Source organism: Panicum virgatum, chromosome 3K, assembly GCF_016808335.1.
Source record: "Panicum virgatum strain AP13 chromosome 3K, P.virgatum_v5, whole genome shotgun sequence".
Lineage (NCBI taxonomy): Eukaryota > Viridiplantae > Streptophyta > Magnoliopsida > Poales > Poaceae > Panicum > Panicum virgatum.
The window spans coordinates 24,884,340-24,896,482 of NC_053138.1; the positions used below are offsets into that span (position 1 = coordinate 24,884,340).

A 12,143-nucleotide genomic window follows, 5' to 3' on the forward strand; every position below is an offset into this window, starting at 1 on the left:
GGGGCGGTTTGGTATGTGGACACTCAATTTGTTCACGAAGGTTGGAATTCTAATGGTGATGCTCATAGACTAGTTAAAAGTTCTATCTATGAAGTTATAGGACAATATGTCTGGCTTCTTCCTCCTCCTGATGGAGTTTTTACGAACTATAATTTTTAATTTGAAGGTGGTACTATCTATAAAAAATCCGGACCAGACGCCGGTGTCTTTCACCTAGAATCCTTCTGGAGAGGAGCACTCGGTGTCGCGGTTTGTGCGTCACTGTTGTCAAGCGCCTGTTTTTCCTATCAGCCATTCGGACACAAGCAAAACACGACGAAACGGCTCACGTGTCCGCCCATCGCTTCCCAGGTCGCAAACGACTCATCAAATCGCCCGCCTCCCTCTCTTACTCTCTTCCCCCATCCATCTCCTGCCCCCTCCGCAGCGGCGAGATCGAGGTCCTCTATCACGGCGGTCTTCCCGTGTTGATTTCGGCAAGCTCGCACGCGTTCCCCATCCCGATGGAGGCTGCCGCGGTCTCCATCGACGGGGAGTCGGCGGGCGAGCTGCTCCTCCGCGCGGCGGCGCTGGTGCCGTGGACGCGCTACGCGCTCGCGGCCCTCGCCCTCGCCGCAGTGCTCCTGTACCGGTTCCTGGAGCTCCACTTCCTCGGGGACCTCCTCCGCGGCCTCCGCGGCGGCCGCGTCGCGCTCACCTTCCACCCCGAGTCTCAGGTGTACCACCGGGTCGCCTCCAAGTGCCGCTCGCTCCACGGCAGGTGGGATATGGGATCATACTTACCACGAGGCTGCCGCTGTGCGGGTTCGTGCCTCTACCGGAGAAAATTGCTCATGATTTTTCCAATGTTGCAAAAAAATTTGGTTGCGCAGGTACCTCGCGACGCCGTGGCTGGCGAGTCCTCATCTGCAGACGTTGTTCCTGAGCATCTCCGGCAGACCGCCGTCGTTCACCTATCGGAGGTTGGTGTAAATCATTGTCATAATTAATGTTAAGAATTTAGAGCTGCGTTCTTCCTGCTGTTGTGCGTTTGTAGTTTTCCTGCAGTACTAGTGCGTACATATTGGTTGTACCTGTACAATTGTTTAGTGATATTGATGTGACTGGCATGTTTCTGTGACTGTTATGTGAGTGCACACATGAGGCTTTAATTTGGCTATCCAATTCTTCTGTTTCATGGCTGTTGCACAAATTCTCCAAAAACACAGTTCTGCTACATGCGTGCGCTATAGTTATCATGTAAGTATGATGAATATGAAGATATTGTAGGGAGGCAAAAAGTAGCTTTTCTAAAGGCCTTTTTGGTCCTGCGGATTGCCTGAGTTGCGGCGGTCAAATCAGCTGCCAAACTCTTGGTGAATAATGGTGTAGAAAAGGACAGAAGGGTCACTGCGTTTCTTAGACATACTAGAGGTTTTGTCCCTAAGTTCAGAAAAGGAATTTCGGCAATTTGTAGCACATGTTATGTGGAACCCCCATGTGTTTTTTTAGTTTGGGCGTCACAAGATAAAGCTCCGCAATGCTATATAAATTTTATGGTTGTGCTAATCTTTCAAAGTGATTGGACTATTGATTGCAGGCAGCTGTACACTGTTCGTGATGGTGGAACCATTGCCTTGGATTGGTTGCTAGCCTCTGATCTTGAAGGTTCTGCAGATTTTGGATAGTTTGGGATTGATCACTAGAAACAGGGATGATTAACCTTTTTTGCCTTTGTGCTATGTTGCAGCTGCAGATGCTGATTCTTGTGATGAATCCAGTAGTAAGGATGATTCAACGCCACTTCTTGTTGTGATACCTGGATTAACTAGTGATTCTAGTGCTGCTGTAAGTCCCTAGATAGCTCTACAAACTGATAAGTTGAACAGGAACAAGAAGTTGAATGCATGATCCATTTGTCATTTTGGCTATGAGTTTATCCTAAAAAGGATGCAGGTTTTTGTTGCAGTATGTCAAGCATTTGGTCTTTTCTATGGCAAGCAAAGGATGGAACGTTGTTGTAAGCAATCATAGGGGTCTGGGTGGCATCTCCATAACAGTAAGTTCTCTAATAAAAAAATCTTATGATAAATTGATAATACATGATTTTCTGTTCAAGCAAGGATTTTTTGTAAGTTAGTTAAACCTTGAATATATGTTCTAACACCAGAAAAATCAGCACCAGCATCAGTCGCTAATAAAAGGTTTAGCTGCCTATTGCTACTCGAGTTTAGTACTTATTTTTTCTGTTGGCAGTCTGATTGCTTCTATAATGCTGGATGGACGGAAGATATGCGCGAAGTTGTTAATTTTCTTCATCAGGAGTATCCAGAGGCTCCACTATTCGCTGTTGGGACAAGCATAGGTGCCAATATTGTGGTGGGAGTTTCTGCCCCCTCCCTCTTCCTGTGGAAAATTTGCTGCAGCTGTATTTAATAGCTTGAGCTTATTTCCATTTTGTCTTATATGTTGCCCATTTAGGTCAAGTACCTTGGAGAAGAAGGTGAAAGCACCCCTGTTGCTGGTGCTGCATCTATTTGCTCACCCTGGGATCTGCTGGTTAGTGACAATAGTCAATTAATCTAGAGAGCGGCATCCTTTTTTTTTCTGGTTTTACTATAGTTCATTTGTGCATTAACATTTTGGTTTGCTTCTCAACTATACTTTTCAAATACTGTGACTTCTTTGTCCATTCAATTACTCATTAACTTCCCTAATTGTCTTAGTTAATAAGCTACAAATGATGCTCTTGTAGTACTTCAGCTTACCAACACTACACTTTGATCTTCACTGACTATGTACATGTGTATTGTTAATATTGCAATATCACTGCAATTATGCAGGTGACCAACAGATTTATTTCACGCAAGCTTGTGCAGCGATGTTATGACAGAGCCCTTGCAATTGGCCTCAAGGGATATGCAAAACTGTATGTACATGTTAGGTTCTTCCCTACTATGTTTTAAGCAAGATTTTCATTACATATGATCTGCCTTTACCTTTATGTTTTTTCTGCTGAGTGCTGACTAATGTGTATTAATTACTGAAGAAATCCTTATCTGGTTGCCCATGCTTTGCCTTACTAGATCTCTACCATCTAGAAATTAACGGTCCTTTTATGTGTAACAAAATGCAACTGAATAATACAAGATGGAATCTATTTTTGTTCCATACTCAGTAGTTTTCCCATTGTCTTACTTTCTCAGACACCAACCTGTCTTGGCACGACTTGCAAACTGGGAAGCTATTACCTCGGTAAGCTAGCACTCATCAGTTTTTCTTATAGTCATGCAGTTGTGTCATTCAGTTACCTCGGCAAACTTGCAAATCCTCGGTAAGCTATCATATTTGTGTCATTCAGTTTGCATTAGAAAAACAAAAATAAAGTTATTTTGTTCACTCAGAAATTTGACTGTTTTTTAATAAATTAGCTGGTCTGGTCATACAAAATGGTTGTGCTTATTCATTCTTTTTCCTTTCTTTCATCAGTCAAGCTCTATCCGGGAATTTGACCGTCATGCCACTTGTGTCGTTGCAAAATATGAGGTATTTTTTCTAATGATACACCGTCTGGTTATCAACAACCAGTGAAGTGTTCATATTAGATTGTCTAAAACTCTTGGTTACAATCAGCTCCACTGTTGTTGTTATTCATTGTTAGTGACTTACCTTTTTTATATTCCATTGAGAATTAAGTGGAATCAAGCAAAATGACTGAAATGGAAATGGATAACAAACATCTTCCCTACCCTTGTTTGGTCAGGGGATGGCATCCATATTGCTTATAGTCATAAGTTAGTGCATCAAATCAAAATTCTTGGAGAGAAGTAACTGAATCATCATCAAATTTACCTTCTTGTGAACTACTATTTCCTTTAGAATGAAATGACACACTAGAGTGCATGTGCATCCAGTCGAACTCATATTCTTTTTGTCAATATATTGTTCTTAATATGTAGTTTATCTGACCGGAGTTGAATTTTGTGATATTTATATGATATCGCACCTTTTTCTAAATATGTGGATGTGCTCCTAAAATATTTTCTTAGATTAGCATCTCATGGCTGGTGAGTAATGAAAATGCACAAATTGAACAAATCTGAAGTGACAATGCTCTCACAATACAAAATCAGGCAAGTTTGTATTTGTAGAATATTTAAACTATAGAATTCAGGTTACTCGAACATGTGTCAACTTTTTGACAGTTGGTTTGGGTTCCAAGTACCAACAAGAACTTCATGAACCAGAAAACTTACTGATGCAAATCAAGAACAATCCTGTGGATCTTTTTAATTCAGTTTGGTTCATGATAGCTTAGACCGTCCACAGCGATAGGAGTAAATGGAGGAGTAAATCTACTGTTTGGCACTGTAGATGTACTGTTTGGCACTGTAGACAGAGAGGGCGTGGGAAACGAGGCAAGAGCAAATTTGCTCTTGCTCTTGCCATTGTGGACAGCCTTATACAGTTCGAACACCCTACTGCTGTTCTAGCAACTTATCTGCTGTATAATTTTTAGAAAATAAATTCTGCATAGTGACTAAATATTTTCAGACAGTGGACACATTCTACCGCAAGTGCAGTAGTGCAAACTATATTGGCAATGTGTCAGTTCCCTTGCTTTGTATTAGTGCTTTAGATGACCCACTCTGCACAAGGGAGGCCATTCCCTGGGATGAATGCAGGTAAACATCTGATGAAATCTCAATATTCCGAGCATTTTTATTTCCGTGGATTGATGAGGCGCTCAATGGATCTAGGGCAAACAAAAACATTGTATTGGCAACTACTCCTAATGGTGGACATCTTGCTTTCTTTGAAGGCCTAACTGCTAGAAGACTATGGTAAGATTTTTTTTTATTGAAAAGCAACCAGCATGAGCTTTGCCATTGCCAGGCATATATTAATTAGAGAAGAAGCATCTTAAAAACAACCATGGCTATGGTAAGTTGTTTGGAAAAAATTCTTAGCATCTCTACGTGCTTTCCACTTGCATCTCCTTGTTAACTATGATGTGAGTTGTCTATTTGATCAGCCAATTGTGATTGGCATTCAGTTTATATCTATCTAAATGGTTGACAGGTGGGTACGGCCTGTTTCCGAGTTCCTCTGTGCTCTACATGATAGCTCCTATATGCATCGGCAAAAGGTGGTGTTTGGTTGTAATTCAGTATCACCTTTGCTGACATGGTATAACATGTTATAGTTGAATGCAGGCACAAGAACATGGTTTGCACTCTTCATTGGAATCATCAATTGACAAGAGTCCATATGTGAATTTCATGGAAGACGGAATGGTAGCTGCCGTAACTAATGAAGGTCCTGACAACATTGACTCCTTGGATAACCAGATTGTTGGTGAGATTGAACTCAGTGATGGCATGGTTGCCATACAACAGAATGAACACAATGGAGAAATACAGAATGAGAATTACAGTGGGATGGGTGATAAAAACAATTCAGAAGGGAATGTGACATCTGTTCAAGGCCATGAAGGAAATCATAGACAGAGAGAAGGGCCATATGCAAATAATATAGGTGATGCCATTGTCCCTGTTAGGAGATCCATAAACAAGCTCACCCGGTCGCAGGGGAAGTCGGTCTGGTTGCTTGCTTACATTGCTGTTGTAACGTCTTGGCCGTTGCTTGGAACCCTAGGTTTTTTCCTTTTTAGGAAACGGTTTAGCAATTCTCTGTTAGCTAAGAAGCTGAAGAAACTGTAAACATTTCACGTACACAGATGTGTTTCGTCTGGAACACGTAAAATCCTTGTAGCATCCATTAATACATGTATGTATACATCAATCCATGGTAATAAAGATCCAGCTGAGACATAATAGCATTTGTGGTTTTTCTTGCGAGGATGCTTGCTGAGTTTGTTCCATGAAGGCTAGGTTTGCAAACTGTGCTGATTTCATTGAAATTACATCCCCACGTCAGAGTACATCTACAACCGAAAATACGATGGTACATATGCCAAATCTGTTTTCTCATGTAGTATGCCAACAATAACTATTATAGTTCATGACCAGCAAGAACAGTAGCAATAGGCACCCATTAAGTGTAGCACGTACAGCACGATTTGCTTTCTCAGTCCTGCTTGTCGCGAGCAAGTTGGGCCCGGTGCCTAAGCTCTGCTCTCTTCCATTTCACCATCAACCGACATAATGCAATGAGGCTGCTAACCTGGAATGGTAAGGAATACATCATGAGCTGAATTGCAATTAGATTGCTTATAATGAACAGAAACTTTACATCAGGGCAGGCAGGTTTTTACTAACCACACTGACAATAGATATGAAAATAAGAGGCCCAGACCAAATGACAGAGATGAAAACTCCAGAACGGTCAAAGTAATTCTGACTGGCAAAGCTCTTCCAGTTCTCTCCCAGGTATCTGTTCATCTTTTCCGCCATATACACTCCTGAATCTGTGCAGGCAAAACCATGAATCCAATAAAAGGGGGCAAATCAAGAAACCGGGTTCCAAATTTCCAATCTTAGACATCCTATTTGGACCAAGTGTTGCAAGATAATGTTGACTGTTCCTTAAAAGAAAATATAATGTGGATATTCATACTATCATTCAACTCTTCTTTGAAATCTAGAAGAATGATTTATGTCATACTAGCATCAATTCCCTCAAAGGTCTATAGAAGATGAGGCCTCATAGAAGAGAGCAGGAAATTTATGTGGATTCAAGGAGCACACTAGGGAAAAAATGATCAATGTGTTATGTATATCGGCAGCTCGAGTGAGTTAATGCCTACTAATGTGGGAGACACCAATTTTTAATTTACTTAGTGAAATTTGCACTGACCAGTACACTACTAAATGCAGTCCATATACAAGGCTTGCTTTCCCTCAACTGAAATCCATCAGTCCATATTACAAGGCTTGCTGAGTAAGAAATAGAATATGAGAAACAGTAGAACTCACAAGCAAGGAACAACAGCAACAGCTGAAAGTTAGCGTTCCTCCTGAACCCGACGGCCGTGAGCAGCAGAATCACATGGAATGCCATCAAGGACATCAGCCATGGCTCCTGAAACAGTTGCACATTCAAAGCGCAACGCAACGCACGATGTTTGTTAGCTTTGAAAGGGAGAGAGAGAAAAGAGAACGAGATTTCGGTGATCCGGATGCGATCTCCTATTGGGGGATTCGGGAGTGATACCGTCCAGTCGACGGCGCGGACGAAGGCGCGCAGGTTGTCGGCGGCGGGGTCCATGCCCCGGCGGAGCTCGGAGGAGAGCGCCTGCACGAGACCAGACAACTAGTCCAGGTGCGCCGTCATGGCGGCCTGAACCTCCTCCATCGGGCGACGCGCGCGGCGGGGCTCGGGCTGAACCGGAGAGTTCGGGAAAGGAAAGAGACGAGTTATTTGCGCGTATAGCCCTCACGTGTTTGTATTTTGCACATGGACTGTAGGCATACCCTCAGATCTGACCTTAACTTTTAAGCGTTTATCTTTGTTCATCAAAGATGATTTCCTGAGCGAATGCCAACTAAGTTTTTAAGATGGATTTAAAACCTAAGTTAATGAAAGTCTATTTGCCACTCTAACCTAAGACCAATTTCAATAGAAATGTCATAGAAGTATGGTGAGTATTAAATATTATACCATGTCAGAAAATGAGTATTAAATATTATAGTACCATGTTAAAAAGTTTGCTAAAATGGCCGAGTCATTTATTAGGATAGAGGATAAGAAGCTTAGTGGATGCTTGCTACTTGCTCCAACCCTCTACTACTGTTAAATCTTTATTCTCGTATCTTTTTTCTTCTGGGTACCTTTTATCTTTAATTTTAGAAAAATCAGTTGAAATAGCATGTGTCAAAATTATAAAATATTTTTTGTAGGGGTGGATCCAGCATGGGTGCAGGGGCTCAAGCCGCCTACTGCCAGGAACTCCATGAAAAAAGAAGGAAAAGACGAGAAAGAAAAATATAAAAGAAAGGAGAGAAGAAGAAGAAAAAGAGGGCGGGAGAAAGAAAAATGGAGATGAGCCCCTCAAAGCGCAAGTCGTGGATGCGCCACTGATTACCGTAGGATTTGATTAGAGCTCCACCATCACAAACAGATCTGACCATAGCCGTCCAACCGCTCCACCATCACAAACAGATCTGACCATAGCCGTCCAACCTGACCTCCTCAAGTCTATCTCTATAAATGAGCCGTATGGAAGTGCATTCCAAGTCTGGAGCCGTATGGAAGTGCATTCCAAGTCTGAAGCCGTATCCGTCCAAGGAAGTACAAGCCAGGCGTTCCAACAATTCCGTGGCATGCGAGGCAATCAAGCCCATGCCTGCGGGAATTAGGACAACACTGTTGGAAGCACTCCCGGACGTGTCTATAAAAGACGGTTCTCTGCTGCATGCACGAAGGCATCGGAGAAAGGATCGGAGAAAGGCATCGCAAAGGCATCGCGCACAAGCCAGAGCGAGAGTAGCTAGCAGAGAGAGTTCCAGTTCCTGTTCTCCACTGTGCATGGGCAAAGCTCAGGCCAAATTTTCCGATCTGCTGTAAAACTCGGGCTAGACATGATGTAGGGTCGAGATGGCGGACTAGAGGGGGGTGAATAGTTCTTTGTAAAACTAATTGCGCCGGCTAACCAAAACTTATGCGGAATTGAAACTATTCGCTTAGCCAAGACTTCACCCCTCTAACAATGACTCTAAAGCACCTCCAAAAAAATCCTACACAAAAACAAATGGAGTGCCAAGTTAGCAAGAGCTCTCCTAACAATTCTAATGCCAAGCCACACGAGTCTAAGCACTAGTACTTCACAAACCGGGGGAGCTCCTACACAATTCTAATGAGCAAAAGCACAACGCCAAACCTAAGCTCACTAGATGCTCAAGAACAAGAATACACAATCCAAATCCAAGAGCTCAACTGGCTTAGCTACACAATCTTAGCAAGAGCCACTAATTAAGCTACACAAGCTAAGTAGTTACACTAGAGAGCAACTACACAAGCACAAGATATAGATGAATGTAAATACAAGGCTTGTGATTTGGAGAATGCAAACCACCGAGAAGAGTAGACAAAAATGACACAATGATTTTTATCCCGAGGTTCACTTGGTTGCCACCAATCTAATCCCTATTGAGACAACCTCCAAGGTTGCCGCCGATCCTCTTGCTAGTGGTGACTCCCAAGTCACACTCTCCCACGTGGAGTGCTCACACCGAGCTCTAGCACATGATCCGACCGAACCACTTGTTGCTCTTCACGTCTCACTCAACTAGAGTTGCTCTTCGCGGCTCCCGCGGGGTGAGCACAATACCCCTCACAATCTCTTCTCCGGAGCACCGCACAATCTTTTTGCGGGCTTCAACGGAGTCTCTTGCCCCCAAGCCGTCTAGGAGGTGGCAACCTCCAAGAGTAACAAGCACACCGGCTTGCAACACGATCACCTAGTGCCACTCGATGCAATCTCTCAAAGCAATCGCACTAGAATCGCTCTCTCACTCGATCGGATGATTACTATCAAGTTAGAGTGAGTAGAGGGCTCTCAAGCACTCTCACACATGGACACCAAGTCCCCAAGGTGCTCAGCAACCTCAAATGGCTGGCCACACCTTCTATTTATAGAGGGAGGCCCCAAACTAGCCGTTACACTCAAATCCCATGAAAACAGAGTTTTCGCGGACTGTCCGCCTCACAAAGACCGGACCGTCCGCCATTCAAAACCAACGGCTAGAACCGCAGTGATTATGTGTCAGGGTCGACCGTTAGAGCCCCGGGCGGACTGTCCGCACACCTGGGGCGGACCGTCCGAGGTTCAAAATTTTGAACCAACCGATTTGCAAACGTCTCTGACTAAATCTGGAAGTGACCGGCGGACTGTCCGTTCCCCAGGGGCGGACCGTCCGCCGTTCAAAAGGTCAGCACACATAGAAACCGCAGTGTTTCTGTCCCAGAATTTTTAGTAGGAGGCGGACCGTCCGCCCCCAAGGGCCGGACCGTCCGCAGTACAATTTGGACACCCAAGACAGAACTACCAAGTTTCTGCGCCCGTTTCAACTTTTAAAGGCGGACCGTCCGCCCCCATGGACCGGACGGTCCGCAGTTCATTTTGGACCACCAACAGAGCCAAAAACGGTTCTGTTCGAGCTCATCCGAGATAACGGCGGACCGTCCGCCCACAAGGAGCGGACCGTCCGCAGGTTTATTTCCAGCAGAAATGTACCTCGGTAAAACAGCCATAACTCTTAGCTCCAATGTCCAAATTTGGTGATCTTGGACTCTATGGAAAGCTTATTCAGAGGGCTACACAATCCAACTGAATATTTGATCCACAACACAATGGATCAAGGCAGTATTTCCCTCCAAGAGCCAATCTAATCTCCGAAGAACACCGAAAAATCTTTCTTGATCCCCAAGTTGATAAACATCAACTCCAACTCTTTCTCCTTTGCAAATGTGCCAACAACACCATGTGCATGTGTGTTAGCATTTCACAAACATTTCCAAAAGATTTTCACTTGATCTCACCACGCCACTCGATTCTAGCAACATCGCAATGTTAGATCGCTCAAGTGACACTAGATGACCGATATGCAAACAAGTTTGCCCCTCTTGATAGTACGACCATCTATCCTAAATCCGGTCATGCACTTCTCTACACAACCTTTGACCGGTGAAATGAAATGCCCTACAAGTCATACCTTTGCCTTGCGCATTCCATTTCATCTTCCCAAATATTGATGCCACACAAGCACCAAACTCCATCAAGCCTTTTGATCATCATCATGAGTCAACACTTGGCTTGATCTTTCTTGAATGATATGATCCACTCCATATCATCACATGACCTTTTTGGTCCATCGATCTTGACCTTGCTCGCTCTTCACCGTTGCCTCGGTCCATCGGCGTCAAATCTTGCCTAAGCTTCACCGCCTCGCGGTCCCTCGCTTTAAAGCCTTGACTTGTCCTTCTACATTGCAACCGGTTCATCAAGCCAAGTCTTGTCTTGATCTTCTCCACTTTGGTCACATAACTCCATATCATGTCTCATATGCAATGAGCTCCTCGATCACACTATATAAGTATAGCATCAACCCTTAGTCATTTCTCCTCCATGGCACATGTTGCTCATACTAGTGTCTTTGTGTGGACTAATCTCCTGTGTATCTCAACATAAATACTTATTAGTCCACCTAAGTTGTCACTCAATTACCAAAACCAAACAAGAGCCTTTCACATGAACTAAATTTTTCAACCCAAAACTTGAGACTGACTCCAACAGCGGAGATGCATTTTGGAGAGGCAAACTCGATTTGCCTCATGTGAATAGTGACGCCCTGAAGCTATTTTTGTTGACAACTCCAACAGCGGTGCCAAATCGGAGAGACAAATCGACCTCCGCCACAGCGCCGCTCGCCCTCCGCCACGACCCGGCCTCCGTGCGCGCCGGCCCGCCTCCATCCGCGCCGGACCCGCCTCCCTCCCGCGCACCGGCCCCGCCTCCATCCCGCGCGTGCAGTCAGTCCCGCCGCCGCGCGCCCCTCGTCCCTCGTCCTCCCTCTCGCGCCCCCCTCGTCCCTCCTCCTCCCTCGCGCTGCCGCCGCGCCCGCCGGTGCGCTGCGCTGGCGGCGGCGGCGGCGTGCTCTCCAACGCCTACGGCGCGTGGTCCAGCAACCGCGCTGACTCCGTACCCGGCATCGGAGCCGGAGGTGGTCGCGGCCGTGGCGTGCGCAAGCGCCGCCGGCGCCCGCGTCAAGGTCGTCAGCGGCTTCGCGCACACCATCCCCAAGCTCGCCTGCCCCGGCGGCGGCGGGAACGCGAGCACCCTGCTGATCAGCACAGCGAGGCTGGCGGGCGTGGAGGTGAACGCCGCGGCGCGGACGGTGACCGCGGACGCCGGCACGCTGCTGCGGGCCGTCATCGACGCGGCCGAGGCGTGCGGGCTCAGCCTCGCGGCGGCGCCCTACTGGGAGGGCGTCAGCGTGGGCGGGCTCGTGAGCACGGGGTCCCACGACAGCTCGTGGTGGGGGCGGGGCAGCGCCGTGCACGACCACGTGGTGGGCCTCAGGCTCGTCGCGCCCGCCGGCGAGGCCGCTGGCTAGGCCACCGTCCTGCCGCTGCGCAGGGGCAACGAGCTCCATCTCCACCCAAGAACGGCAGCTCGAGCTCCGGCGCCGCCGGCCACCTCC

At 46.0% G+C, this 12,143-nt stretch overlaps 2 protein-coding genes across 3 annotated transcripts; one reads left to right on the plus strand and one right to left on the minus strand.

Moving 5' to 3' along the window:
- The first annotated feature begins 332 nt into the window (after nt 1-332).
- On the plus strand, nt 333-5,829 carry LOC120698583 (embryogenesis-associated protein EMB8-like). Of its 2 annotated transcripts, none has more exons than XM_039982271.1 (14): nt 333-760; nt 873-962; nt 1,580-1,647; nt 1,736-1,827; nt 1,949-2,038; nt 2,236-2,358; nt 2,461-2,538; nt 2,823-2,908; nt 3,186-3,234; nt 3,469-3,525; nt 4,534-4,664; nt 4,740-4,823; nt 5,062-5,128; nt 5,196-5,829. In XM_039982271.1, the coding sequence occupies exons 1-14, from the start codon at nt 504-506 to the stop codon at nt 5,700-5,702; spliced, it is 1,779 nt and encodes a 592-aa protein (XP_039838205.1). In that variant the 5' UTR covers nt 333-503; the 3' UTR covers nt 5,703-5,829. The 2 variants fall into 2 exon arrangements, with proteins under 2 accessions (XP_039838205.1, XP_039838204.1); XM_039982270.1 differs by having other exon boundaries at nt 334-760; nt 1,730-1,827.
- On the minus strand, nt 5,807-7,407 carry LOC120698584 (transmembrane protein 18-like). The gene is made up of 4 exons (XM_039982272.1): nt 7,156-7,407; nt 6,918-7,023; nt 6,261-6,409; nt 5,807-6,165 (listed from the first exon to the last, which is right to left on the minus strand). The coding sequence occupies exons 1-4, from the start codon at nt 7,207-7,209 to the stop codon at nt 6,070-6,072; spliced, it is 405 nt and encodes a 134-aa protein (XP_039838206.1). The 5' UTR covers nt 7,210-7,407; the 3' UTR covers nt 5,807-6,069.
- Nucleotides 7,408-12,143: the final 4,736 nt, after the last annotated feature.

Bases quoted from the DNA above. Each gene is read 5' to 3' on its own strand.
- LOC120698584 (XM_039982272.1), bottom strand. From the start codon at position 7,209: ATGGACCCCGCCGCCGACAACCTGCGCGCCTTCGTCCGCGCCGTCGAC. The intron at 6,410-6,917 runs GTGAGTTCTACT...TTGCCTGCACAG, and splicing joins GTTGCTGTTGTTCCTTGCTT to ATTCAGGAGTGTATATGGCG. The intron at 6,166-6,260 runs GTTAGTAAAAAC...TTACCATTCCAG, and splicing joins TCATATCTATTGTCAGTGTG to GTTAGCAGCCTCATTGCATT.
- LOC120698583 (XM_039982270.1), top strand. From the start codon at position 504: ATGGAGGCTGCCGCGGTCTCCATCGACGGGGAGTCGGCGGGCGAGCTG. The intron at 4,665-4,739 runs GTAAACATCTGA...CAATGGATCTAG, and splicing joins ATTCCCTGGGATGAATGCAG to GGCAAACAAAAACATTGTAT. The intron at 5,129-5,195 runs GTGGTGTTTGGT...AGTTGAATGCAG, and splicing joins CCTATATGCATCGGCAAAAG to GCACAAGAACATGGTTTGCA.